The 27,724-nt window shown below is 38.6% G+C and overlaps 1 protein-coding gene across 6 annotated transcripts in view; it reads right to left on the minus strand.

Annotated features, from left to right (window-relative positions):
• Nucleotides 1-27,724, minus strand: part of DIAPH2 (diaphanous related formin 2) — a 343,566-nt gene that overhangs the window by 149,419 nt on the left and 166,423 nt on the right. For all 6 annotated transcript variants that reach the window (XM_053374498.1, XM_053374497.1, XM_053374496.1 and 3 more), the window contains one exon: nt 12,908-13,033. In XM_053374498.1, coding sequence (XP_053230473.1) covers nt 12,908-13,033 — 126 coding nt within the window. The remainder of the gene's footprint in view (nt 1-12,907; nt 13,034-27,724) is intronic.

Here is a 27,724-nt window from a genome sequence, read left to right on the forward strand (position 1 = left end):
CAAGAGAACAAGGGAGGCGTTCATGGTGAGTTCTGGCAACTCTTTTTCTAGAAAAATAGCACTGATTATAACCATCTTCAAATATCTAAAGGGCTGTGGCACGAAAGATGGAGCAAGCTTGTTTTCTCCCGCTCAGAAGGGTAGGACCCATACTAAAGAATTCAAGTTACAAGAAAGGAGATTCCAACTAAACATCAGAAATAACTTTCTGACATTAAGAGCTGTTCAACAGTGTAACGGTCTCCCTCAGGAGGTTGTGGACTCTCTTTCACTGGAGGTTTATATAAAGATTGGATGGCCATCTGCCATGGATGCTTTAACTGAGATTCCTGCATTGCACGGGGTTGGACTAGATGACCCTCAAGTTCCCTCCCAGCTCTGCAAGTCTATGAAACAGTTCTGTACTGAAGCAAAAGAAATGCACAATGTTGGTCTGAAGTGCATATATATGATATATCAGCATATTATTTGAAACAATAAAAAGGAACTTGTAAATGAAAGTACAGGGTATGATAATCTTTCTTTAAACATGTTAAAGCACACATAATGTATTTTATAGTAGACACATTTAAGCCGTTTTAATACTTTGAAAATCAAGATATGTCTCTTAGGACAGCAAATAATTTAATCTGATGAATGTAAGATTTCCATGCAACCTTTTGCATCTTAGAAATCCAACTTAATTTACGCATTAGTTCAAGTTACCAATACTTTCTAGAAGAACAAAGGATAAAATATAGAGTAAGAATACGAGCATTCCTGGTTATTTTAGAAATCCACATCCTGAATGACTTTCAAAGATGTTTCAGCTGCCATTTCACACGTGTAAATTTGTATGGTATTTGTCATCATCTCACATTTAAGCATTCCTTCATTACATTTATGTGAACAGCGTATTTGCTCTGGGGATTGAAAGGGCAAATTTTAGATATTTAGATATTTTATTATTCCCTGTCCATTTTTCAGCTCTCCCTAGGCTTCCTATTATTGCTCTATCCACCCTACTGTTTGCATTATCTGCAAATTTAATTAAAGTTCTCTCTAGCTTTTTCTGCAGATCTCATATAAAGGACTTAAATAAAGTTGGTTCCAACATGGATCCCAGAAGTACCCCCACTAAACATGTCAGGGTAATAATATATTGCTATTCATTACCATTCTTTTAGGTTCCCCCAATTTCACTTTATAATAAAAACAAATTAAAGACTCCACTTATTTTGACCATCCACATTAACAAGTGCTACATGATAATATTACTGCTTTTATTCATAGTTAGCTAGGAAGTCATGGTGGCTGTAGATTGAGACCACAAATCTAAATGCAACCCACCAGCCATTTGATTGATAATGCACCTCTATTTGCAGTTAAAATAGGGTTTAGTCTACGGCTGAAGAATTGCTGCTGCAGGACATGGCAAAAATGTGCAATGATATATGTTATATTAGAATCCACTCAGACCAGAATACATCAGGTATTTAAACCTGTTGTTGATTATATTTATTCAAAATATTTATGCAGTTATTTAATAAAGAATGGGAAACAGTGTTTCTACATACTCAACCCCCTTTCCTCCAGGTATCTAGAGTACCAGTCCTTTTCCCTTGCTTCCCTTTCAAGCATTCTCTTCTAGCGGTCTTACTCATTCCGACTCTCCCCAACATTCAATCTCTTTCTCTCTCTCTCATGTTGTTCTTATGCTTCTATCTCTCACTTTGTTACAAAGAGGATGCCTGGGTTCATGTAAAACAAGTTTAACAATAGATATAAAGATCAAATCATAGAGAAGTAGAGTATGTGTGTTTTGCTCTCTTAACCCTGGTTCCTGTATTATATTCCAAACTAGAATTTTTAAGAAGAGCCATAACTCAGTGGTAAAGCATCTGCTTTGCATGAATAAAGTCTCAGGTTCAATCCCTACATCTTCAGGTAATACAAGGGAAGAGTCTCTATAGAAACCCTGGAAAGCTGCTACCAATTATTGTGAGCAATACTCAGCCTAGCTAGATCAATAGACTCAGCATAATGAACAGATTATAAACTAATTGATAGAACTACATATGTAATTATCAGTCATGCATATCTCATCATTTCAAAGCTGCATATCTGTTTGTAATCTTTGCAAATAATGCAACTATATCTACTCTCTTCTCCACTGTATCTTCCAAACTAAGATGCGTGAAAGAAAGATCAAATAAGAAATTCATTCCAACTTACTCATACTTCTGCTGTTATGGAGACTATGTGTGTGCTTTTACAGAACAGAGTGCAATAGCTGCTACTGTGCTTGAGGTGCTTTGAGGTAACTTATGCCAAATAGATTAAGTTTATGTGGGAAGACACCTGAGGAATGAGATGTGGAACAAGGATAGGCTGGATCAAGTGCAAGTTTAGCTGAGACGAGACAAATGGCAATTTAGGAAGAAACACAATATCCTCCAATCTAGTGGGGCTTTCTTCAAAGCAGTCTGTGGTACAGCATAATGGGGAGGGTACAGATAGAAGTTGGTATTTATTAAGAGAACTTCTACTACAGGCAAGTGTAAAGCAGCTCACTGGACCACATACTATGGTGGTCACAATCCAACCAAAACCCTGTTGGCATCCATCTGTCTCAAGAGACAATGGAGTGCACCTCTGGGGGTGAAGTTAAACCACTGGAGAATCAAAGCTGTCTCCTGTGTGGTTTTTGCTGCGTTAGCAGCACCTAAGTGATTTCTCTGGGGCACAAGCCTGGACAGTGTGTATGGAAGTCCTAGGCTGCTCAGACAACATGCCCCCTCCTCGACATCACTGTTATAGTCCAAAGGAAGGCAGAGTGATTTGCTTGGCACCAGGAGTTGCCAGAAGGAGAAATAGAAGGCACCATCCAACTCTCCTTAGCCTTTTCTTCAGTTTTTAGAATCATTTGTGTTAGAATATAAAAGAAGTTGCTGCCCATCTTTTAGTTGATCAAAATGGTTTCAAGAAATGTAATCAACTATACATTACTGGAGAGTATTTTTGTGTGGTACGTGCACATATTATGTGTACACAAATACAGTGGTACCTTGGAAGTCAAACAGAATCCGTTCCGGAAGTCCGTTAGACTTCTAAAATGTTCGGAAGCCACGGAAGCACCATCGGATGTTCGGGTTCCAAAGAACATTTGCAAACCGGAACACTCACTTCCGAACTTGCAGCATTCGGGAGCCAAAATGTTCGACACGCAAGGTGTTCGGGACTTTATTCATTCAAAAAAATGCACCCACAATTACAATACAACTAGAAATAGTTTTGTAAAACTAAAGACTTTCTAGTCATTTAATAAAATGTAGGACAAGTAAGTAGAGAATTCCTATGACTCACTGAAACTCACTGTACTTGATAAAAAGGCACAGCTCAGATGTGGGTGGATATGATATTCCCTCCTGCATATCCTTAATCATAGCTGGCAAATCTTGTGTCTCTTAATTTAACTACACAATTATAATGTTTCCAGTTTCACCAGGGGACGAAGGCAAATAAACAAGGGGCAATAAGCTCTGGAAGAATCTAATGTCAGCTAAGATCTCTACACAATGTTGTTAAATCCTACCTAAATGTATGTTTAATTTCACTGTCATGGAACTGTTAAGAATGCAAATATACTTAGTTTTGCTATTAGACTTCTACTCAGATTTTATCAGAAACGTGTTTCTTTCTCTATTAATTACAGTGAGTTCCAAAAATGGTAACCAGTAATATTTTTGTTGAAGATAGTGCCCCTCCTCTTGCTCCTACTTCCCCATACATATATTGGCTATTAACTGTAAAAAATTATATTACTATACTTGACCACCTTTCTTATCTCAGCAGCTGTTTGCTCACATGCAAATATTCACAGCAGGATGCTATGAATGAAGAGTCATTTTAATTGTGCCTATGGTACACTGTGCATGTACAGTGCCTGCTTCCAATCAAATGTGGGACCCCTCCTACGGCTATAATTATAAATTACTTTGGAAAGTCATATTGCTCTTAGAGCCAGTTTGCTACACATCACAAAAGATTCCTAAGCAAGAAATGAAACAACACCCCCATTCAGACAATTATGTGCATCACAGTCACAATATTTTGTACATCAACATCCCTCTGCAAGACCCCCCACCCCAAGAAACCCAAATCCTTTGCAGGGTCAGCAGACTTACTTAACACTGTGGGCTGTTTTCCTATGGGGAAGAGCAAAATATCCTTGAGCGCCACAAATCATCCTGTATGATACAACCCAAAGGATTCTGTTGGTCCCTCACCTTCTGGAAAGACTTTTGGATGGCAGAAGAGCGCAGGGAATTTCAGGGGAAATGGGAAGGAGAGATTACTGGAAAAGCTGCCTTCTGTTCACACAGGCATTGAATACAAAATTCCTCAAGCTTACCTAAACATAGCACTGCTTTAAATGCTTCCCATGTTGCTGTCGTTCCCCTAGCATTGTCCCTAGCAGTGTCCCCCACTAAGAAACCACATTAAAATAACCATAGGAGAGTAAAATGTAACTTTTTGTTTACAGTGTCTACCTTCTCAGCTTCACAATTATACCAGGAAAAAAATACATAAAATTATACAGCCGTGTAATACACTGAGCCAAATGCTGCCATATTAGTATTTGTCATAACATATTTTTATATATTTCCTAATATATTCCTGTTCATCCAGCCATAAGTAAATGTGCTAATGATTTACGCTACAAGGAGAAAAGGTATTTTGCTGGTCTTATTCTCATCATCATTATGTGAAAGAAAGAAAAGAAATAAGCTTGGTTCAGATGGAATTCTGCACATGCCCTGAGGCTAAATATATAATTTGGCTTTGCTCTGAGCAAAGAGAATATAATTGAGAAGGACAAGGAAAGCCATTATTGTGTAAGTCTGTGAGAATCCTAGTAAATGCCTGCCATAATCAGGAGGTTGCATCTGGCCTCAGTTAATTCCAGCATCTAGTAGCACATCTAACTCAAACAACACTCAAATCAAGTCAAACAACACTCTCAAATCAGTAATCTCCCACTGGGAATAAATAGCCTACCACACCCTAATTAAATAAAGCATACTTCTATATTCTCTGAGAAATGAGAATGGCATAATTACCTCTCCTTGTGCACAGCAGCATGTCCTAAACAGTATATTGTTTTTGCTTTGTTTTTTATATAGAGGCAAATATCCAACTAGGTTGTTTAGGGGCCAAAACATTTAATTGGGCTGCTGATGCCCCACACCCTTAATTTTAAAATATATAATTTTTTAATATAATATATATATAATGTTAATGTAAATTGTACTTATTTTAAGTGTGTTATTTTTGTAAGCTGCCCTGGGACTATTTGATGAAAGGAAGAATATGTTGGCAGGTAATAAATATATAATACAGCCCCCTCCCCACCCCAGTCCAAGAGGGAATCCACTCACCCCTATAAAAAAACAGAATGGCAAGATTCCATGCTATATTTCAAGGGTTACATATACTCCTTTGAATCAGGGTGCATCACAAGAGATTGAGCAACACATTTTAACAAGCAAGAATAGCTATAACAAATGTTTGTAGAGACTTATGCAATGAATCTGTGGTATTTTTCTTCCTGAAGGATTCTACTTCTTCTTCTTTTTTTTTTATTCATCAGCTACAGTGGAGAGAAAAACACAAATCTACCTACCAAGGGGCATGCTGGAGAGTTTCCTAATCCTAACTGACTGGTAGAGAAAGTTTTACTCCAGGAAGAGGACTCAGTGTATCAGATCAGCAGGGCATCATTAACACACTGACAAGGAATACTGACAGAATGTTAATGACATTAACACCCCATCAGCTATCAACACCTGGGATTTCCTCAAAGCTCATTATGGAGAAATAATTCACTTAAAGTATGTTGAGATGCCATTCCTGCACAGCACATTTCCCTTTGCAGTCAAGTCTAAACGAGATGAGGATTACATTGCTGCCTTATAACCAACATTAAAATCTGAACATATTCTACACTACAGCCTTCCCAGAAGTGAGTGAAAGGGATAAAAAAGCCAAGATAGACTTCTCTGCTAAAATGTCATAGTAAATAAGGAGAGGGCTTGATGGTTTTTCTATAGATGTATTTCTTAACACTTAAAAGGGTTTGGGATGAATACTTCAATGTCTGCTACAAGGAAATACATCAATCGTATATGATGTATAATGAGTTGGACCCAAATATTCCTGCCCCCATTTCATTGGAGGAAGATTCCTTCAACTGGAGGAAATGAATCTTCACTCTAAAGTATATCAATCAATAAAGTCTACCTCAGAGAATTATTTAAGAATGTATCTGATTACTCAAGTTCTTGTACTTGGATCCAGACAACTGTTTTAGACACCCTCAAATACCTAAGCATATCTAGTTTTCTGCTAACGGTTTCATGATTAGGAGTTGTTTTTTGTTTGAAATTTGATGCTGGGTCCCAGTTATTGTAAATATGACAATCACTTTTAAGAATCTTGATTAATTGACAATAGAATGGCTTATTAACACTACTTCCCATTATGATGCTCTTTCACCCTGATATCTGGGCACCTAAATATCCTGTTCAGGGCTACAGGCTTCTTGGAACAGGAGCCTTACAGTGTCGTTTGGGGTTTGAAGATGACATCATTTCAGTTTTATTTCCCAACTTCACTCACTACATGCCTTGGGACTTGTCTTGGGACTACAACTCCCATCATCCCTAGCTAACAGGACCAGTGGTCAGGGAAGATGGGATCTGTAGTCCCAAAACATCTGGAGTGCCGAGTTTGACTATGCCTGGGTTTATCTAACTATGTTTGATGTCATAAGCCCCACTGAGATGTCTTGGTGGGACTGGTCAGAGGAGGAGGAATATGATGACAGTATGGAACTTGATCATGGGGAGGGGCCCACCAATCTTGTAGGTGTTGACCTTATCTCTGGGGAGGGTCTGAGTACCTTGTTGGGGGGGGGGAAACCTGCCTCACTGGGCATCTCAAGCTTCAAGGAATAGCTGCTCAAATTGGCCCCCGTTTCACCTCCTACCAGTGAAGCATTCCTCCTCAACCCCACAGATGTACCACAGACTACATTCAACAGTGAACGGACAGTGTCAACCCCACCTCTGTCTCCAAGGATGTGACGCCAGTTGTTCTGGTGTTAACAGACCCAGTCTACTCACTTGCTTGCTCAGTCCCATGGTTCAGGAATCAGACCCATCGAAATGAATGTGCCCACCCAGCTCTTCAAAAGGAGATCTCAAGGGGCATGCCCAGTGTTTGGGGAAAGTCTTAGCCTACACCTAGCCATGAACTCTACAGCTAATTTACACACTTTGTAACTTGATATATGTTTGGGTATTCTGGAATAATACTTTTGGAAATAATTGTACTGAGAGTCTGAGTACTATGCCCACAAATGGGAGAAGTCCAGCTTTTCTACTTGCTTTCCCACTGTGGAGATAAGAGTATAGCATGAAGCGAAATATCTGTTGCCCTTTTCAATTATCTGAAATATCCTCTCCCCTTAGAAATATAGCAATAGTTCCAAATCTATGTTGGATTTCAATTGTTTTGTTTTCCCAACAGATATTAATGTTCTTATCCAAAAGTATATTATCTCACAAACTAAAGGACTGAGGGGGACAGTTAATTTAGTGCAATAAAAACTAAATGGTACAGTTTTATTTAACTGTGCTGGCTTCCTGTTGAAATGTGTAGCATTCATGTCTCAAGTTTTATTATTGGTAATTACAAAATTATGCAATTATCACAAAAAGATCTCTGACTCTCATAGTGCAACTGGTAAGTTACAACGCAGCCTCTCTTTAAGTAATAGAATAATGCAGAGAAATGAGCTACAAGTCATATATAATGACTTTACTGGTGGATCACAGTTTGTACAGAAATATAAAAGCAACACATGGTTCCAACTAGTGAATTAATTTAATCATTATATTATTTTATGTATTTAACGATCAGTTATTAGGCTCTGTGAAATCCTAATATTAAGTTCTTTGAAAATATTTTGCTTTTTTCTTTAAGAGAAGCACAGAATAAAAAAGCCCTCACAATTTAATGTAATTCCTATCCCATGTGGACAAACAGTTACACTTTGGTGACAATAATGAAGAATAACCAGCCATCTGTAACTTGCTGATATAGAATGCAGAGGACTTTCATTTTAAAATGCCTTAATTACCTGCAGAAAGAGAGAAACAATATAAGAAGTCAAAGCCAAGTTCACAAGGCTCTGAAATTGCTTTTCTTTTTCTAAATTATCAAAGCTAGGCTTCTCAGTGTTGAATGTTTCCAGGATGATTTTAGCAGAAGCCTTATTAAAGGAAGAGTTTGCTCAAGCAGAAAAGCAGGAAGAAATTGCCAAAATCCTGGTGGCAAACCTAATTGAGCTTCCATTCACAGAACAGAAGCATACCTGCACAGTCCATCCCAAGAACAGTTTTATGCAGTTAAAGAGGAAAATTGTGAGGTGGTCCACATGTCAACAAAGAATCACTGAAGTGAAACATGACATCCTAGTAACCATTTTCTTTTGCCTTCCGATCCCTAATCTAAAACAAGAATCAAGTAACACAGCGGTAGTTACTGGCTACATTTCTGCATAACCCCTGCTAACAACAGATTCTAACAGATTCTAATAAAACAGTTTCACAGAGATGCCTGAGGCCAAACTGTCAGAGAGGTCAGGGCTGGGGCTGGACCACCTATGATGCGGACTGAAGCATCCACCTTGAGTGACAGAACCCTGCAGGGAAGCGCTGCTGCCAGGGTCACACAGCTGTGGTGACTTCAAGCAAGATCTTATGAAACTCTTGTGAGATCTTGCCAGAAGCTGCTGCCACTGTACAACACCAGTAAGCAAAGCTTTGCCGGGAGTAGGTGGGGGCGCACCTAACACTTTCACCTCAGGCAGTAAAACAATATTGGCTGTCCCTGGTTTAGGCTGTCCTATTGCATTTTGCAGGTGAGGGCTCATACATATGATTAAATGCTCCTACATAAACAAAAGAACAAGAACAAAAAAATATTAAGAAAGCTCATTTTCTATGTGTGTGGATATTTTATGTTATCAGGAGAACCCCTACCGGCAGCATGAAGTGGTGGTGTCATCCAGACAAAGGTATAATTCCTCAGTGAGAATTAAACCTAAGAACACTTCTTTTCCCAATACCTCCAGGAAGAACCAAAGGTGGCCATGCAGGCTTCACATAGCTAACTTCCTCAAATGAATGCCAGTATCACTGCATTTCAACAAATCCTGTTTAAGAATATACAGCACCTCAAATGTTACTGTTTCTGGATCATGCATTGCCACAAGACAGCTCCCTGGTTTCAAAAGATATGGGAATTACAAAAATCAGTAGGGATGACTATTCATTCCATTCCATCAAGCCAAGCAACAGCAAATGAGAAGCGGGGCAGATCCATTTTCTAAAACTGTTTCCATTCAAGCTGGTTATTAAAGGTAAAGGGACCCCTGACCATTAGGTCCAGTCGTGACCGACTCTGGGGTTGTGGCGCTCATCTCGCTTTATTGGCCGAGGGAGTTCTGAGACTCTCTGAGGGAGATTATTCTAGATCTCAATGAACCAGACCAGGAACTCCTACTGTCACAAGCATCTTCCATACTCATCATTCCTAACCTATGCAGAAGGGAAAAGGTGCTGAAAGTCTCAATCTCAATAGGAAGTGATCTGACCATGACAAGGGAATGATGTCAACAATATCCCCAATCACCCTCTTCCTGCCCAGTTGAGAAAGGATTGTATAGTGTGTGACCTGCCACCTGCATGTGGCCTGCGACCTGTTAGGAAAGCCCCATGATTATCATGGCATCCATGAACTCTTGAGCCACCCTAGAGCCAGTCACCTCACCATAGATGTTGAAATCCCCTAGAAGGAGTAGTCTGGGAGTCCCCAACACTGCCTCTCAGACCAGCTCTGTCAGCTTAAGCAGGGAGACTGCTGGACAGTGAGGCAGGCAGTAAACCAGCAGAATCTCTAATCTGTCCCAATTGCCCAACGCTAGGAACACACACTCTAGATACCCCACGAAGTGGATAGAGAGCCTGGAGAGAGATGGAATGTCTATATACTACTCCCCCTCCCTGACTCTCAGGTCAGCCCTGAAGCTTCACTGAGTACCCAGGTGGGCACAGTTGGGCAAGACCAACTCCACCTTGCTCAGTCATCAGGTCTCAGTGATACAGACCAGATTGGCCCCGTCATCCACAATCAGGTCATGAATGAGGAACTGACCTTGTATTTAACAACTGCAGCCACATACCAGAGGGCTGGCTGATATAACAACAGCATTTCCCCAGTTTGGAGGAGGGGCTGGCACATGGCACAATCACTATCTGCCTGTGCTATGTGTCTCACCTGGCCTGCCCCACCATACCTCCCCTTTCTTTGAACGACCATGATGCCCCCCCCCCGCTCTTCCCCACTCCCTTCTTCCCAGGCATATCCCGCACAAAACCCTCAATGTAACAGTCTCTTCCTCCGGCCCCAACACATAAGACCTCCATTGCAAAAGCCCTCCCTGAATCCCACCATACTGGGCAATTATTGGCCAGTTTCCAATATCCCATGTTTGGGCCAGGTCCTGGAGTGTTTGGTAGCATCCCAACTCCAGGAGTTTTTGGAGGATGCAGATTATCTATATCCATTTCAATCTCGTTTCAAGACTGGTTATGAGACAGAGACAGCTTTGGTTGCCTTGTTGGCTGGTTTGCACCAGGAAGTGGAAAGCAGGAGCGTGTCCCTGTTGGTTCTGCTGGACTTCTTGGAGGCTTTTAATACCAACCATCATGGTATCTTTCTGTGCTGCCTCACTGGGATGGGACTTGAAGGCACTATTTTACAGTGGCTCTATTCCTTCCTAGAGGGGTGAATCCAGAAGGTGGTGCTGGGGTAGTCCTCTTCAATAACTTGGTCATCGGCCTGCTGGGTCCCTCGGGGTTCTGTTATTTTCCCCATACTATTTTAACATTTACATAAACTTGCTGGAACAGTTTGTCCAGAAGGCTGGTGTGCTGTTTATATTGTGATTGTATGTTTTTAATTCTATTAATGTTTGTTTTTTAATTATGGTTTTATCTATGTTATATGCCATTCTTTATCGGTAAGCAACCTTCAGTCCCTGTCAGGGAAAAATAGATAGATGATAGATAGATAGATAGATAGATGACAGATAATGGTGATGATGATCCCACCAACTCTCTCCCCTAACTCCTGTGGAATGTACAGAAGGCTGGTGAGAACAGCAGGGATTTCTCTAATTTGCACTGGGGTTTTTGTCTATGAGAAAAATCACATTCCCTGTTTTTCTAAATCTCTGTTAAGTGTGATGTCAAGGTAAAAAACTATATTGCCAGGTGTAATCCATGACTAAGTGCTATTTGCTCCCAACTATTTGGTGCACTGATTTGTGGAAGACTATGTACAGGTTGGAAGGTGGTGGTGCTGAAACTTTTATTCTTTTCCTTGCAATATTTCCACAGTATCCTTTCTAGAAAGGCACCAGCTAGAAAGCAGGCCTCTTTTTTCCTTTTCCTTTTTTGGCAGGGAAATGTAGAAACCTTCAACAACTATCTGTAGGCAGTGCACCCCAGAGAAATTTCACTAAAAAATGATGAATATTTCAGTGTATTTTGCCTCCATTGTGTTTTAAAGATACACTCAAGGGGCAACACCACATGTCTGGCCTAGACCTCCCAAAATTCAACAATAATAACTGCAGCGCATGCAGATATATAAAGTTGTTTGCATTAAAAATCTTTTTCAAGTATTTCTTCAGTATATGAAGAATCCATAAGGCAACAAAACAAGAGCCTGTTATTAATGGTAGTATGCAGCAAACTAAACTATGCATTAAAATGTGACATCACACAAATATTGTTTCTATCCTGTCAAATTTGTTTCAATGTTATGGTATAATTAATGCTTACAGGCAACAATAAAACTAAGACAACTTTTTTTTAAAAAATGCAATGACCTATACTTGGCATCTACCTTTCAGGCTAGAGGTGTGAAGAAGTGCAATGAAGTAAAACTATTTTATTAGCTGTGTTTCCAAGTTTTCAATTGCCATTGGACATAGGTTAAATCATAATAGTATAAAAGTAGCATCACTTAAATAGTAAGAATTTCTTACCTTACTTCTTTTGCTTCAAAACTAGGAAGGTGCAGCAGAAGTCCCAATCAGGTGACTCTACCTTGGACCGCAACAAAGTAATCAAAGCAAGTTGTCACTTTCAGTGCTGTCAGACAGACTGCTGCTACACAGCTGTACTTCTTCCCAAGTGCATTATTGAAATATTGCATATCTGACCAGTAAGAGGAACATAAAATAAACCAAAAGCAAAACAGATGGAAGACTGTGGACTCAGCTATACAGCTGCAAATAAAACATTTTAAGTGTGTTGTTGTAAAATGCACTATACGGCGATGGTGAGCTATGGGGAATTCAATATATTTTTCAAAACTTTTTTAAAAAAGCATTTCAGTGTTTTTTATATGTGTGTAGATTCCATCTGTGTCAAATGAACCACATTAAAAACCTGCTTTCTGCAATACCAAACCACAGAACATTATTATGAGAAACCTACAACACATGCAATTCGAGCACACCCAGAATCTTCCCTTATCAGAGAAGGTAAGATTGATATAGGCTCTGCTCACAAGCCTCGTATTTGCACACTACCTAATGCACAATAATTTGGTGTGATGTCTTAACTTACTACTAGTCATCCCCCAACGACACAAAATGGGAGGAAATGCATTTTGTGTAGTTTTTTCATGCAAAGCCTGTGCACAAAAGATTCATAAAAATTAAGAATATAATGTAATTTGCATATTTCACTAGCAAACAAATACTGGTATTAATACGGAAAGGATATTATCATCTTCTCAACAAATTTATCATGCGGATCTTCTGTTTTAGGGAACTTCTTAATATCATTTTCCAAACGCTGTATCTGATGTTCCATGGAATCGAGGTTGCTTTTAAGACTCTGAGCTGAAACTGAGGGAAAATATGATAACTCAGAAACCAATTCTGGGTGTAGGAAAGAAAAGCAGTGTCAGAAATAAAATCCTTGAAAGCTGTGAGGATAATTCCATTAAAACGTGCTCCCATTTTTCTGAATTACTGCTCATAAAAGTTCTACTCTTCATGAAATAAGTGAGAATATATAATATAATATACCAAATCATCATGTTTAATGTGAGAATGTCACCATTTTATTCTGCCATTAGTTCAAATTAATCCATTTCTATTCAAATTTATTGATAGAAATGCTAATATTTCATTCCTTTAAATCTAATTTGTAGATTAAACAGCAACTAAGGTTCAAAAGAGATTCTATCTTAGTAATGCATATAGTTGGTTATATAAATGATTTAGAGAGAACTGCAGAAGAGCTCAAATATTTTTCTTCTTGCTCTGTAATATTCTGTATAGGCCTGTACCTATATGAGCTTCTTTCCTGCACACATTTTTTAAAACATTGAGATAATACAAACTACTGATGCTTAAATTTCAGGTAAGCAAAAAAGGACATGCAATCCATGGGGACCACTTTTTAGTACAACAGTATATGTCACTCAAAGTTTTATTAAATCTTATTTGAGTATCTTTCCCTCTCCCCTTTATCTGTGATTATAGGTGACCTTGTTAGTTCCTTATATACTGGGGGTTAGGTTAGAGAAATGGCCTCTTCGCTACTAACTGGAATTGGCTTTAAGTGCAGGTAAGTTTTGTTCACCATAATTGGTTTCAGTTAGTGGTACAGAGACCATATTCTAAACAAAGAACCAATAAATCTTTAAAGTTAGTCACATGTATAACACTAGTAGATCATGGACTGTTCCTGCATTATTTTAAGAAACTGGGAGTGAGGCAGGTTAGCAATGAGGCTGGTCTACAGTCATGAATGAATACACTCTAGAATCTGGAATAGATTCTATGATCTACTCTGGACATACAGAGAGAGCAATGCAGAAAGTGCTTGCTAATGTCACTGATATGTTGCTTCACTGGTAGAATACCTTGACAAAGTTAACACACAAGGAGGCAAACGGAGATGTCATCAGTGAAGCAAAACCTATTTCCAAAATTCCTGAAAGTGATGAGGAGGCAGAGACAAACACACAAGGACTCTCAGCTTTCATTTCATTACAGAAGTATAACTCTAGCCCTCACAGTTTCATAGAAAATATTTAAAATGTTATTGTGCCATGTAACCTACACAGTATTTCTCAAAACACAATGACTGTACCAGAATGTAAATATTACATTTGTGAGATATACTTATGATACTCAAACTGTCAATATGAATATGAAAGGGGCTTGAATTACAAAAAAAAGAACAAGGGACAAATAGAATCTAAGAACACAAAAGTTATGATGAAAGACTAAAGGACTTTAAAAGTTTCTGCTCCAGTAGTGCCTAAGCTAGTAGCAGGGTAGGTGATCAGTGATTATGAAATTCATTTACAAAATTATTTGGTACTGTTATCATAATAATCATCACACCATCATTACTAATTTATATTGTATTATCAGTGGAGCCTCAGAGAGCATAAGTGTACAATTCTCTGATCCAGGAAGCTTCTGTTCGAAAATTCAGCACAGGGTGAGAAGGGGCAGAGTAAGGAAAGGGTAGTGGAAGTGGGCTGAGCTGGGAAGCAATATAAGATTGTTTCAGGCATACAATATAACATTCTTTTGATTACATCTTCTAAGAGTGTGTGTCTATGTGTGCTCACAAAGTCGTGCTTGTGTACAAATGAAAACAACAACAAATAACCACTTCATGGGTGGAATTCTAGCATACTGGCAGGAATTAAGCGGGCTACTAGAGCAGACAAGAACACATTTGCTTGTAAACAAATGTGTTAATCTGAATTGCTGTCTTGTTAGTGACCTTAAAAACCTATGCTGCATTTAGGGAAACTGAATGCTGTTTCCCTCCTCCCCACTTTCACCCCAATAATGACTTATTTCAAATTTGACAGATTGTCAAAATGAACAACTTTCATATCTTAGAGGACATAATCTTGCAAGTTGTGTATTAACAAAGGCAAAAGAACAAAGACTGAATAATTGTATTCTGGTGAAGAAGAAACAGTGCTATTGACAAAGCTTCCCACAATCACAATTGTAATCAGTAAGAGCTTCTGTTATTAAATTGCCCATTTTGCATGACCAATATGGCTGAAACATGTTCAAGGAGCATCTGTTATTTATTTCAAAAGCAAGTATAAAGCATCCAGAACTTTCATCTACCACACGAAGTGATCCCACAAAAATAATATAATCAGCAGTGTCCAAAAAGAGTCCACTTGTAAATTTTATGCAAGTCTTGATTAATCATGTTGTCAAGTGCACTAGAGTAGGACTGAGGAATACTTCTGTGTCATGTGAGTGAAACATATATAGATCAAAAATAAATTAAGCCTGACTTCAAATATCAAAACGAGCAAATAAAAGCCATGGGAAAGAGATATGGGGGTCACAGCAGAAGCTCCCTAAAAATGTAAGTTAATAGTTCTACTGCAGTGAGAAAGCCAACCGCAGTACCATAAATTATTTAGAAAAGGTGTTGAAAATATAAATGGTTTTATCAATAGTAACTACATGTCTTAGTATGCAATATTATGCAGGTCCAGACAAAACAAGTAAGATGAAGAAAGGCATTATTTGTTTCATTTATACTTAATGCTCTACATGGTGCTTCCTTTAAAAAGTGCTCAGAAACTTCAACTGGTTCAAAGAGCTGCAGCTGGATTGTGGAGCGGGGCTGGTTATAGGGAGCATTTGACTCCCTTGTTACAACAGCTGGTTATGAGCTATAAAGCCCTATATGGCATAGGTCCAAGCTATCTGAAATATCCTATTCTCACATAAAAACTTGCCTGAGTTCAAGGGAGACCCTTTTCTTGGTCCCACGACACTCACAGGCACACTTGGTAGGGTCTTAGGAGAGGGCCTTTCTCGGTAGCTACTCCCAGACTTTGGAACTCCCTTCCTAGATTGGCTCCCTCTGTGTTTTTCTTCCACCGGTAGTTGAAGAGCTTCTTATTTCAACAGGTTTTTGGGAACTGGCTGCTTTTAATGAAATGGCTGGTGCTGTTTTTACTCTAATTATAACTATGTTTTAATAGCTCTTTTATATTTATATATTGTTTATATATAAATCTTTAATTGGTTTTCTTAATAATGGGTTTCCCCCTGTTTTTAGCTGTCCCTATTTTATCTGTCTCTTGAGAAATCTCTACGTGGGACAAGAAGCTACAGTTAGAACTGGATATGGAACAACTGACTGGTTCAAAATTGGGAAAGGAGTGCCACAAGGCTGTATATTGTCTCCCTGCTCATTTAACTTATATGCAGAATTCATCATGCAAAAGGCTGGGCTGGATGAATCCCTAGCCGGAATTAAGATTGCCAGAAGAAATATCAACAACCTCAGATATGCAGATGACACAACCTTGATGGCAGAAAGTGAGGAGGAATTAAAGAACCTTTTATTGAGGGTGAAAGAGGAGAGCGCAAAATATGGTCTGAAGCTCAACATCAAAAAAACGAAGATCATGGCCACTGGTCCCAACACCTCCCGGCAAATAGAAGGGGAAGAAATGGAGGCAGTGAGAGATTTTACTTTCTTGGGCTCCATGATCACTGCAGATGGTGACAGCAGCCACGAAATTAAAAGACGCCTGCTTCTTGGGAGAAAAGCAATGACAAACCTAGACAGCATCTTAAAAAGTAGAGACATTACCTTGCCAACAAAGGTCCGTATAGTTAAAGCTATGGTTTTCCCAGTAGTGATGTATGGAAGTGAGAGCTGGACCATAAAGAAGGCTGATCGCCGAAGAATTGATGCTTTTGAATTATGGTGCTGGAGGAGACTCTTGAGAGTCCCATGGACTGCAAGAAGAACAAACCTATCCATTCTTAAGGAAATCAGCCCTGAGTGCTCACTGGAAGGACAGATCCTGAAGCTGAGGATCCAATACTTTGGCCACCTCATGAGAAGAGAAGACTCCCTGGAAAAGACCCTGATGTTTGGAAAGATGGAGGGCACGAGGAGAAGGGGACGACAGAGGACGAGATGGTTGGATAGTGTTCTCGAAGTTACCAGCATGAGTTTGACCAAACTGTGGGAGGCAGTGGAAGACAGGAGTGCCTGGTGTGCTCTGGTCCATGGGGTCATGAAGAATCAGACACGACTAAACGACTAAACAACAACAACAAATTTTATCTGTAAGCAGCCTTGAGTCCATGTCAGAATATTATTCTGCCTACTCCCAATGTCCTCATAGCTGACTGAAAGGAAACTAGATAATCCATTTCATCCAAGAGTAACTGGAGTTGATAAACTAATTACCACCTTCTTAATCATCCCAAGAATGGAACATTAGTGACTGGGCAGTAGCTACTGTAGTCCTTTGAGTCAAATGTGGGCTTCTTTGTGAGCAGACACATTACTGTTTCCTTATGGCACCTCCCGCTCCTCCTACAGTGATGAGTCAACCACACATTGAACCCATATAGTCAGTCACATGTGGCTTGCTCTGTGTAGTTAGGAAGCCAAGAATCAAGATGGTCTCACAGCTCCAAATCTCTTGCCCACATCATCAGATTGCAAAGTCTGAAGCATGAGTATTGGGCTTTGATAACCAGAGAAGAGATTTGTATTATCATCCAGGAACATATCTATGCTTGTTGACTACAAGGTGGATTTAGAAGTATGTTTCAAAGTGTGCATATATGTATGCACAAACAGAAAGAGGAAGAAAATACTTCAGTCACCGTGAGTGGCAAGACACACCCCTGGTGATGATGAAAGACAGGTTAAGAATTCCTGTCATACCATAATTTTCTCTTTATCAAGTCATAGAAGGACAAATAATTCATAACTAGCTTTTAAACAGGTGATTGTTTAAGGAGCAATTCATCCTTGCAAGAGTCTGGAATCCAGGAAAGGTCATAAGCCTCATTTATTTGCCTAGACAAGTAATTTACTAGACTCTTATGCATTCCGGCTGCACAAATAGCCTACAGAGAGAACGAGGAGGCGGGGTGGAAAACATCATCCTCCCTCAGATTATCTGTGTTGCCAGTACATGAGCACTCTAGTCCTGGGTACTTCCTGAAAGGTTGCTAGGGTCAATACTAAGTAATAAAATGTTTTTCTGTGGCTGAACTGGGAATCCCTGTTAGAATGTATAAATACAGCTGCAATGGCTAGAAGATCCTCTGAATACTAGTTGGAGAAGAATATTACAGAGTGCAGACAAGATGACCAGCAAGGTCTGCTTATATCATATGCCAAGATAATGGCTGATAATGTTGAACTACATATTATTAACATACAAAGAGTCCAGAACAGAGCATATGTAATTTTAAACTAATCATCAGGCCACAGTTTTGAAGCATGGAAATAAGTCTCGTATTGATGTACTCCTGCCCATCCCTCTTCTCCCTGATTTGCATTACTGTTTAGAAGGTAACTACAAACCCATGTTTTGACAGTTCAGATGCAATGCAAAAAATTATTTCATGAAAGCAATTAGTAGGGATTAAAGGATCTGCCAATTCTTGTTCATTCATTCAGTTCACTACATTTCAGAAGCAATTTGTGATTATTTTTATCCTCATGAAAATTCTTCAGTATTTTAGTTTTTCTGAAATTTCTCCTAATGAACACATTTTCCATGCAGTTTGGACTAATGGACACACCTTTGAAAGCAATTTCCCCTAATATGATGTATTTCTGTATGAACTAATGGATTTATTTTTATACACACTGTTCTCTATTTTATTGGGGGGGGAGGGGGTTGTATACCTGATTTGGTAAGTTTGAAGGATGACTGTGTTTCAGTTTTCATGTTGTTTTGGAAAGTGCAAATTTTATAGATTTGCCTTTAAATGTGGACTGCTTCAAATTCCCCCTAGCATTAGTAATTAATCGATGTACAGGATGGGAAAAGGGGGCATGTAAGTTCTTTTCATGGTTTGGGGTTATGTCTAAATCACACCAGTACTGTCAAAAGCGTGGGGGGGGGGAACGACGACACTTTCACTAACAGGAAAAGAATGACAATAGGAAAAAATATAAATGAATTTGCAGATGCACACATTTTTGTGTTGGCTGATTTGTGGACCCCTGAATCTCAAATCAAGCAGTCTAACTACAACAAGAATTGCTTTTTCAACTTATTTAACACATTTCAAAAATAAATGCTTTAAAACATAATTACCATACTGTATCTATTTGCATTTTTACAAGCTTCCAGCAACAGACTAGCAAATATTTGAACTAATTATGAACTTTACAAATTATAGATGCACTTTTTTTCTGAGGAAATGCATACACCAATTAAACCATGAAACTGATTTCCAAGAGACATGGAAGAAACACTATTGTTCAAACAGCTGAAAATGTACAGGACAGCACCCTGAAGGGTAGACTCTAGGGAACTGGCTAGCAGAACACACCACTGGATCTAATTAGTGTTTTTATCCCGGAAGGGGGTTTAAGTCCAGGACATAACTTCCACCCTAACTTTTCAGGAATCTGTCACTTGCATGTATTTCACACATTTTTACCAACTAAAATTTTATTTTGCTTTTCACAATAGAGGAACAATCATTAGGATCCCAATTTTTCATAACCATGCTGATTACACCAAGCCTGAAATTATATCAGATGACAAAACTGAACTCTTAATATCAGATATTGTGTTACTGTAACTTTATTATCATTGAGTTTTGAATAAATAATTCCTTAAACACCTAAAACGTGCCAACATTGTAATGGTAGTTCTTTAGTGAGGCATGGGGAGACAATTTGAACAATAAAGAGGTGAAATGCAAGAATCATTCATACTTACACAAAGACATGGGCATATGGTTGCCACATGCTATTTAAGAAAAAGTTCTGTTACCCTGGCCCAGTAGGAAATTGGCTGTGCATAGCACAGTTACATTTTGCCATGCTGTCAATCAGTAAAACACTTCTACAGTGGTGCCTCGCAAGACGAAATTAATCCGTTCCGTGAGTCTCTTCGTCTTGCGGTTTTTTGTCTTGCGAAGCACGGCTCTTAGCGGCTTAGTGGCTATTAGCGGCTTAGGGGCTATTAACGGCTTAGCGGCTTTAAGAAAAAGGAAACAAACTCGCAAGAACTCGCAAGATGTTTCGTCTTGCGAAGCAAGCCCATAGGGAAAATCGTCTTGCGAAGTGACGCAAAAACTGAAAAACCCTTTCGTCTTGCGCGTTTTTCGTTTTGCGAGGCATTCGTCTTGCGGGGCACCACTGTACTACCACCTTCTCTGGGCATATTTTCAAGATTTTTTTTTTAAAATGAGTGGTATTATTGATATAAATAAAGTACCAAATACATGAGCAGATAAATATGTAAGGTATATGGGAAAATTCCTCCTCCTCATACACCAAAAGAAACACAACCTGTCTGAAGCATTTGGGGGTGGAGAAAGAGCAGGTCCACTTTCACTTCAGTATATATAGATTAGTTGAGAAGGGGAAGCAAGGCAAAACAGAGTATGCCTGGCAACTGAAAAACTGGAACATACTCCTGTTTCTAGGTAGTCTGTATGCACATCAGGAGTTCTCTTCAAGTCCCAATGGATTTGCCTACATAAAGGAGGTTTCAAGTTTAGGTATTGTGCAGAATCAATAAAGAAGGCACCATTGTCAAAGCCAGTACTGATTTGATCCCCAAAGTATGATCAGATTACCTACTGTGCTGGTGCTGCATTAAACACGGTATCTTTTGAGCTTTTGCTTTTGTTCCAGTTATACAACCTGCGAGGAACTAATAACACATACTGAGTGCTCTGCTTTGCCTTACAGTATTTTGTCTTCTGCATTATTTTGGATTTTCACTCTCTAATGCAATTCATCAGAAATACTATCCCTAAAAGTCTAGGTTAACTGCTGAAATACAACATACTATTTTTTTTATCACATGGGTCCTTATCTAGCTCAATCACTACAATGAAATATGCTGCCAAAATAAGTTAGCACTTGTTACAGTACTATTTAATTAAGCACAAAGATTTTCTTAAAACAAAACACACAAAAAATCAAAGTACAAAAAGGTATAAGAAAAACAAACAAACACCACAAAAAACTGATCTTGCCTTTTATATTGTTAGTGTTTCCCTTCTATAGGTTTATATTTGTCTTATTTTGTCAAAGATAGAGAGAACTTTGAACCCAGTTTTACACTGCTCTTTCCACTTACATTTCCACGGGGGGGGGCAGATATATTTTTTTAAAAGGTAAGAGTCTTTCATAATCATTCTAGTCCAGGGAGGCTTCTGGACTTATCAGAATTTAATGAAACATTCAATCTAAGAAATAAATTAACTGACATTGTGGGGATCGTGTTTAATGAAGCAGGTATGTGCAAAAGGTCTATGCAGCAATAGCAGTATAATGTATGGAGAATAAAGCAGAAGACTTGTCAATTGTTTGGGATATAATGACTCTCTGTGGAACAAAGATTGGTGAACCTTAGAAGTTCATGACTGAGGCCATGAGCCAGCAGAGCTTCCTTCATTTTTCTTGATGCAGCAAAACAGTTTACAAATGTTGGTAGTAACTGCAAGTCTTTTCCTTTCTGAAACTTTCCATTGCAAAGATGTATTTCGATGCTTCATTCCTGTGAGCTTTCCAGATCATGACAGACCAAGAGTAATGTGTAGATAGAAACTAACTATTTAGAAGGCAAGCAGTAACAGAGAGGCAGTAGCTGATAACTGGAAACATGATAATCTAGTGACCATGGAAGCATGCCAAAGAAGCCAAAGAAGAATACTAGTGGCAACAGAATTATTTTTTTCAGTAATTGCCAATAAACTCCTGGATTGATTGATTATTTATTTAAATATTTTTATTTCACTCTTCACTACAACTGCTGAAGAGTAGGTTAGGGTGAAAGAGTGTGACTGGCCCAAGATCACCAAGTGAGCATCATGACTGAACTGGAATTTGACCAGCACTCTATTAGAATTATTTTCGTATATTTTTGTTTGAAATGTTGAAAGGCATCAGATAGAACATACAACAGAAGCAAGAACTGCAGCTCAAAAGACCAACACAAAAGGTACGTAATATGGAATGTATAATATCTATCCTCTGGTAACCTCTAGGTTAGATTACTGTAATATACATGGGGCTGCCTCTGAAGATGGTTCAGCAGTGGGTTGATCACCAAGACAAGACAGCTTGAGAATGTAACACCAATCTTTTCCCAACTGCACTGACTGCCAAAGTTCCCAGGTCCCATTCAAAGTGCTAGTTTTGACCTGTAAAGTCTTAAATGGGTCAAGACCATACCTACACAGACCCAGTGTTCATCATCTCAGGCTTTTCTTTGTATGCCCCCTCCATGAGAGGTCCAGAGAGTGGCAATACCAAAATGGGCCTTTTATGTGATGGCTCCCTTTAGTGGAATGTTCTCCCCAGGAAGCCTGACCTAGTGCCTTCATTACATATCTTGAGGCACCAAGTGAAAACATTCCTCTTCTCCCAGGCCTCTGACTAATTAAACAATCTATGTTTTTTTAAACTGTATGTGGGAATTATCGTTCCTGTTTGTTCCTATGTTATCTATTTTTGTGTTTTTATATTGTAAACTGCCCTGTGATCCTCGGATAAAGGGTAGTATATAAAATAACCAATTAAAATAAAATAAAATAAAATAAGGAAGGATCTGAAAACTAAGAGAAACAAAAGAAAGTAATGTCCTTGCCCCCAAGCTTTCAGAAGATGAGTCTTTTTCTATTGCTGGCCCTGGACACTCTAAAGCAGTTCAACAAGTTGTACATCTGGTGAAGTAACAGACTGAAATAAGGACTTCAACAATACATTCCCAAACCAGGCATCAGATTAGAAAGCCAAGTCTCAATGAAGCATCTCAATAGAAGCAGTCTGAGAAGGCTTACGTCTTGTATATACTTCTTACATCTAATCATCAAGCTGTATTTATTAATGTGACAGCTGGATAGGTTTTTGTTTGACTCCAAGCCTAACAATTAAAGCAGCAATGTACAACCACGAGTTTACCTATTAATGGTGCCTCTTTTGTCTAGGTTACAGTATGCAAAGCCACAAAGTCAAATGCTGCTTCTGCATTCTCTTAAAAATAATCCTATAAATAATATAATAATATAAAATAATATAAATCTTCTGTGTGTATATTTTTTGTATACTGTTGAAGTTGAAGCAACCATTAAAAATTACTTAGGTATAATTGGAATTTACCTTATAATATTAATACTTACACTAATATCTTAACATGCAAAATCATTTTAATAATTCAAAATGCCAGACAGCTTGGATGAGAGGCAAGAGAAAGGTGGGGAATTGGAAAGAGAAAATAATTTATAACTGTAAATTATAAAATGAGTTCTTGTAGAAATTCAGCAACTAACTATGCAAACTATGCAACTCCTTAAAAGAAAATAGTTATTAGCTCAATCATTTCCTAGCAAGATCAAAAGGGGAATTCAAGCAATACTTGTGGTTTTTAAATTATTAAAAGAAACAAAAGAAAACCTAGCCATTGCTTACCATATGTTACTCAAGGAACTAATGGAAGTGCCTATCCATACAGCTCACTTTTCATACTTTTCATATTTAAGGTGAGATCTAAACCCTTCTCCCACTCATTCATTCAAGGGGGGGGAGAGAGAAAAATGCTTTCAAATAGCAGGCCTTTGTGCATTGCACTGGAAGACCTTGAGAAGGTGCTGCTACTTAAAGGGGAAGTGGAATAATAAAAATTCCCACACGTGAGAGAAGCAGCTGATTACACCAGTCTAGGTTCAAAGATCAATAATCAACTAAGGAAGACCTGAAATGAATAACAAAGGGTGAACATTTTATATAAAATGTATTGAGTACATCATTAAAGATGTGCATAAGGAGAAGGCAGAGTGTGCAGAAAGATTTGTAAAACAGCCAAATATATCCCCACCAGGTTACAAAATTCAATCCACATTCACTTTTATTGTCCTCTAGTTCAGAAATCAAAAGTAGTTTTTTTCTTGTTTGAAGAATCAATTCGTTATTCAGTACTAAGACCTCTGCCAATTAAGCTATGTCACATAAGGCACACTTTATTGTGTCTGATGTACCTAATTTCCTTGTATTAACGTGCTCACACAAAATGTTTTGGACACAGCATACTAGTGATTGACTGACATGGTAGAATAATGGGATCTGCTTTGAAGCATGAAGGTAGATCTTGAATTTAAGACAAAACACGAGTTTTCAGATGCTATATTTGACAGAACGGTCACAGATGCAGGAATAAAATTTAACATACCAGAATGCATAATCACTTATGCCATTTTGGTGAAGATCTATTCCAGTTATTTAGAAAATATTGTGAATTTTCATTAGCAACCACAGTGTAACAGTACATCACATACCAATTTGAAAAAATATTGCGTACCAACTTTTAAACAGCACATTTTAATGCTTTCATTTACAAGTGAGCCTCTCCCCCCTCCACTCATTGAGTAATTTCTCAACCACAATTGTCGTGCACAACTAGTCTTTGTTGCTTTGAAACAAAAGCAAACACAGCCACAAAACAGAACATCAGCATCACACAAAAACCAACAACTGTGAAAGTCCATTTAGCTGGCACATTTTGGCAACTGCAAAACAATGGAACCTCAATCAGGCACCAAAAGCGATAGGGGAAGCTGATCAAAGAATGATAGCTCCAGCTCTTCCTATGTTAATTCCTTCTTCTGACATTAATTCTGACATTAATTCCTTATTTTATCTCTGAACTTGCAACAGACACTGTAAGCACCATCCCAAACTTCTGGGTAACCAAGCTGTCCAGAAATTTCCTGATAAAAGGTGAAACTCCCTATAATGACCCCACCAAGCTGAATAACAAAGGCTTCAAATCTGACAATTTCAGATTTAAGAGCTCAGCCCAGCATGATATTTCTAATTAATTGGAAGAAAATTCTGAATTGCATTCCTAGAAAATTCTAGGACCACTTTAAGACAGAATGAAACGTCCTGGTGTGGGTATTTTTCAGTCAGGGTATATGTAGTGAGACAATAGCGGGGGAGGGGGGAAGCAAAGAGTGACCAAGCCGACAATACAGGGAAAAGTATAGGGGTGGGATAATAAATGACTTTATTAAAGCAACACTGTTTGCAAGTTAAACCTACTGAAAACACAAGGCCTTCCCACTCCGACAAGACAAATGCACTTCTAATTTAGCTTAATAAAGTGAGAGACAGACTAATAATTAAAAACAGGTTGACAACTGAATTTAATTGCATACTGAAGGCAACAGGGTGCTGCAAAGGCACTGCACACCATGTTGAACACATGCACTAGCAGGGGAGGAAAAAAATTAAAATTGACAGTGTTAATGTGTATTTAAAAATAGCATATTGTTCATTAAATGAGAAGTGAATAACTTGTACTAAAAATATTGTTATTTTGTAATTGAAGGATAATCATGAGAACTCTAGAACAAAGACTGTACAATGCCATGGGTTTCAAACTAGAGACCCTAGGACTCACTCACTCACTCACTCACTCACTCACTCACTCACTCATAGTTTCAGCCAGTGATTTTTTAATCTAAAAAAAAAAGTTTAGGGGTACTCTCATTTTGACTCAAGAAAATCACCATTTTATAGTTCAAATCAGGGAAAATAAACACAGTAAATAGACAAAAGTACAAAGATTCACAAAATGTATAGGGGTATGTGTCCCCTTGTGTCCCCCCCAGAAAACATACCCGTGTCCCCCCCAGAAAAAAGCACTAGTTTCAGCTGTGCCATTGTGACAACTTGCTACAGAAACAGATGCTGGCTTGCCTTCGTTTCATTGCAGCTTCACAACAGCCAAAGAGTGGAGTTGCAACGACCAGTTCAGTAGAGGTTATATGATAAGAAGCCAAGAGAGGCCCACCTCGGCTAATAAAGCTGCAGACTGTCCTGGCTGCTTAATCTAAACTTGTTTTATAGACAGACTCCTAATTTTATTGGACTGGTTGGTTAATGCCTAATACTCAGCTCGCCCTCAACCCTGATGAAAAGCAACTGGAAGAATAGATGTAACTAAACCAAAGCACCTATAAAATCTATACTACTTGTTTGTACCACTGCAAACACTGTAATAGCAAAAAATTGCATGCACAAGTTTTTTAGTTTATCCGTTCCCCAAATCTAAGTGCAATCATTTACATTTGCTAGCTTTCTTTTAATGGGCTAGGCTTTTGCATTCATCCACATGAGCAAAATGAAAATATTAGGCTTCTACCTCATTAGTGCCTTTCATGCTCTTTTCCGCTCTCATACAAAAAAATAAGAGAGAAGCGAGCTAAATGTTGACACTCTCTAGAGGTTTACATTCTGTGACAAGATTCAGAGTGAATTTGGTTTTCTTCCAAGGAAGCCTCAAAACACAGCAAGTACCAAATGTATTTTCCCCTCAAATACACCTAATCTGAATGGTTTTAAAATATAATTGAATTATAGTAGCTTAATATTTTCAGTTAAGTATCAGCATGAATCCCTAGGGAAAATCAGAATTCAGAGTTAACATTCTCTGTTTCTATGGGGCTTAATGGTACTTACCTAACAGGCATGAATACTGAACGCACCCGCCATCTTAGAATATTGATTTTAGCACACATACTGTAGTCCAAGGCAGGGGCTCACAAACTTTCTACTGCCTGAGCCCACTTGAGATAGCTGAAAATTACTGAGGCCCACCAGTTGGAAAATGGTGGTACAGAGGCAGAGCCATGCATAAAATGGTGGCAGAGGGAGGGCAAGTTAAATTGTTACATTATTTGCCAATGCTGGCTCAGTAGGCATTGTGGTTTTAGGCAGAATTTGGTGATCCAGAGCTTCTTATTTTATATTTTCCTCTTCCAACTATTTGAACCGGATCCTGTAATTTCTTGTCTCATTATATCATTCAACGCTCAGCTTGTACCATTTGTCACCACCCAAAATCTGCATTTCTTTTATCCCTTCTCTCTAGTCCTTTTACTTCCTCTTGTGCTTCTTAGCGCTTTCCTTTTTCCACAGTCTGATTTACTGTTATTAATAAATAGTAACAAATATTAACCTTCTCTCTGAATTTCTAATGTTTTTTCAACACATAATCTGGCCTTTTCCTCTCAAAGAGAAAGATCTTCCTTTCCCCCCACTCCCAATCTGAATTTGTCTCCCGAGTTACTTTTACTCAGCATGTAAGGGGTTTCTAGTGCTGGCACTGGTCCAACCCAAAAGGTGATGGCACAGGTATGAGTGGAGCAGGCAAGTCATGAGGCACTGAGAAGGTTGTGGCTCTTTCTACCATACCACCACTTGGACTATGAGGCAACTGATATCTCTGTTGTGTGGAAGGGTGGATATAAATTTAACAGAAAAATAAATTAAACTGTGCTGCATGTTGTGGCATACTGAACTGGCAGAGGAAAGAAATTGCTCTTAAAATTCACATAAGCCTATATATCAGCCATCCTGAGGCTAGAGTACACCCAGTTTGGTCAGAGTCTTAATGGTAGTAGAGGCGATGAAGTGAATAATCTGTCTAGGTCGAATGTCAGCCTGCACATGTTTGGCCCTTCTCAAAAGGATGTTAAAACAGATCCTCCACTGAGCTATGGCCCTTCCCCAAT

Source organism: Podarcis raffonei, chromosome Z, assembly GCF_027172205.1.
Source record: "Podarcis raffonei isolate rPodRaf1 chromosome Z, rPodRaf1.pri, whole genome shotgun sequence".
NCBI lineage: Eukaryota > Metazoa > Chordata > Lepidosauria > Squamata > Lacertidae > Podarcis > Podarcis raffonei.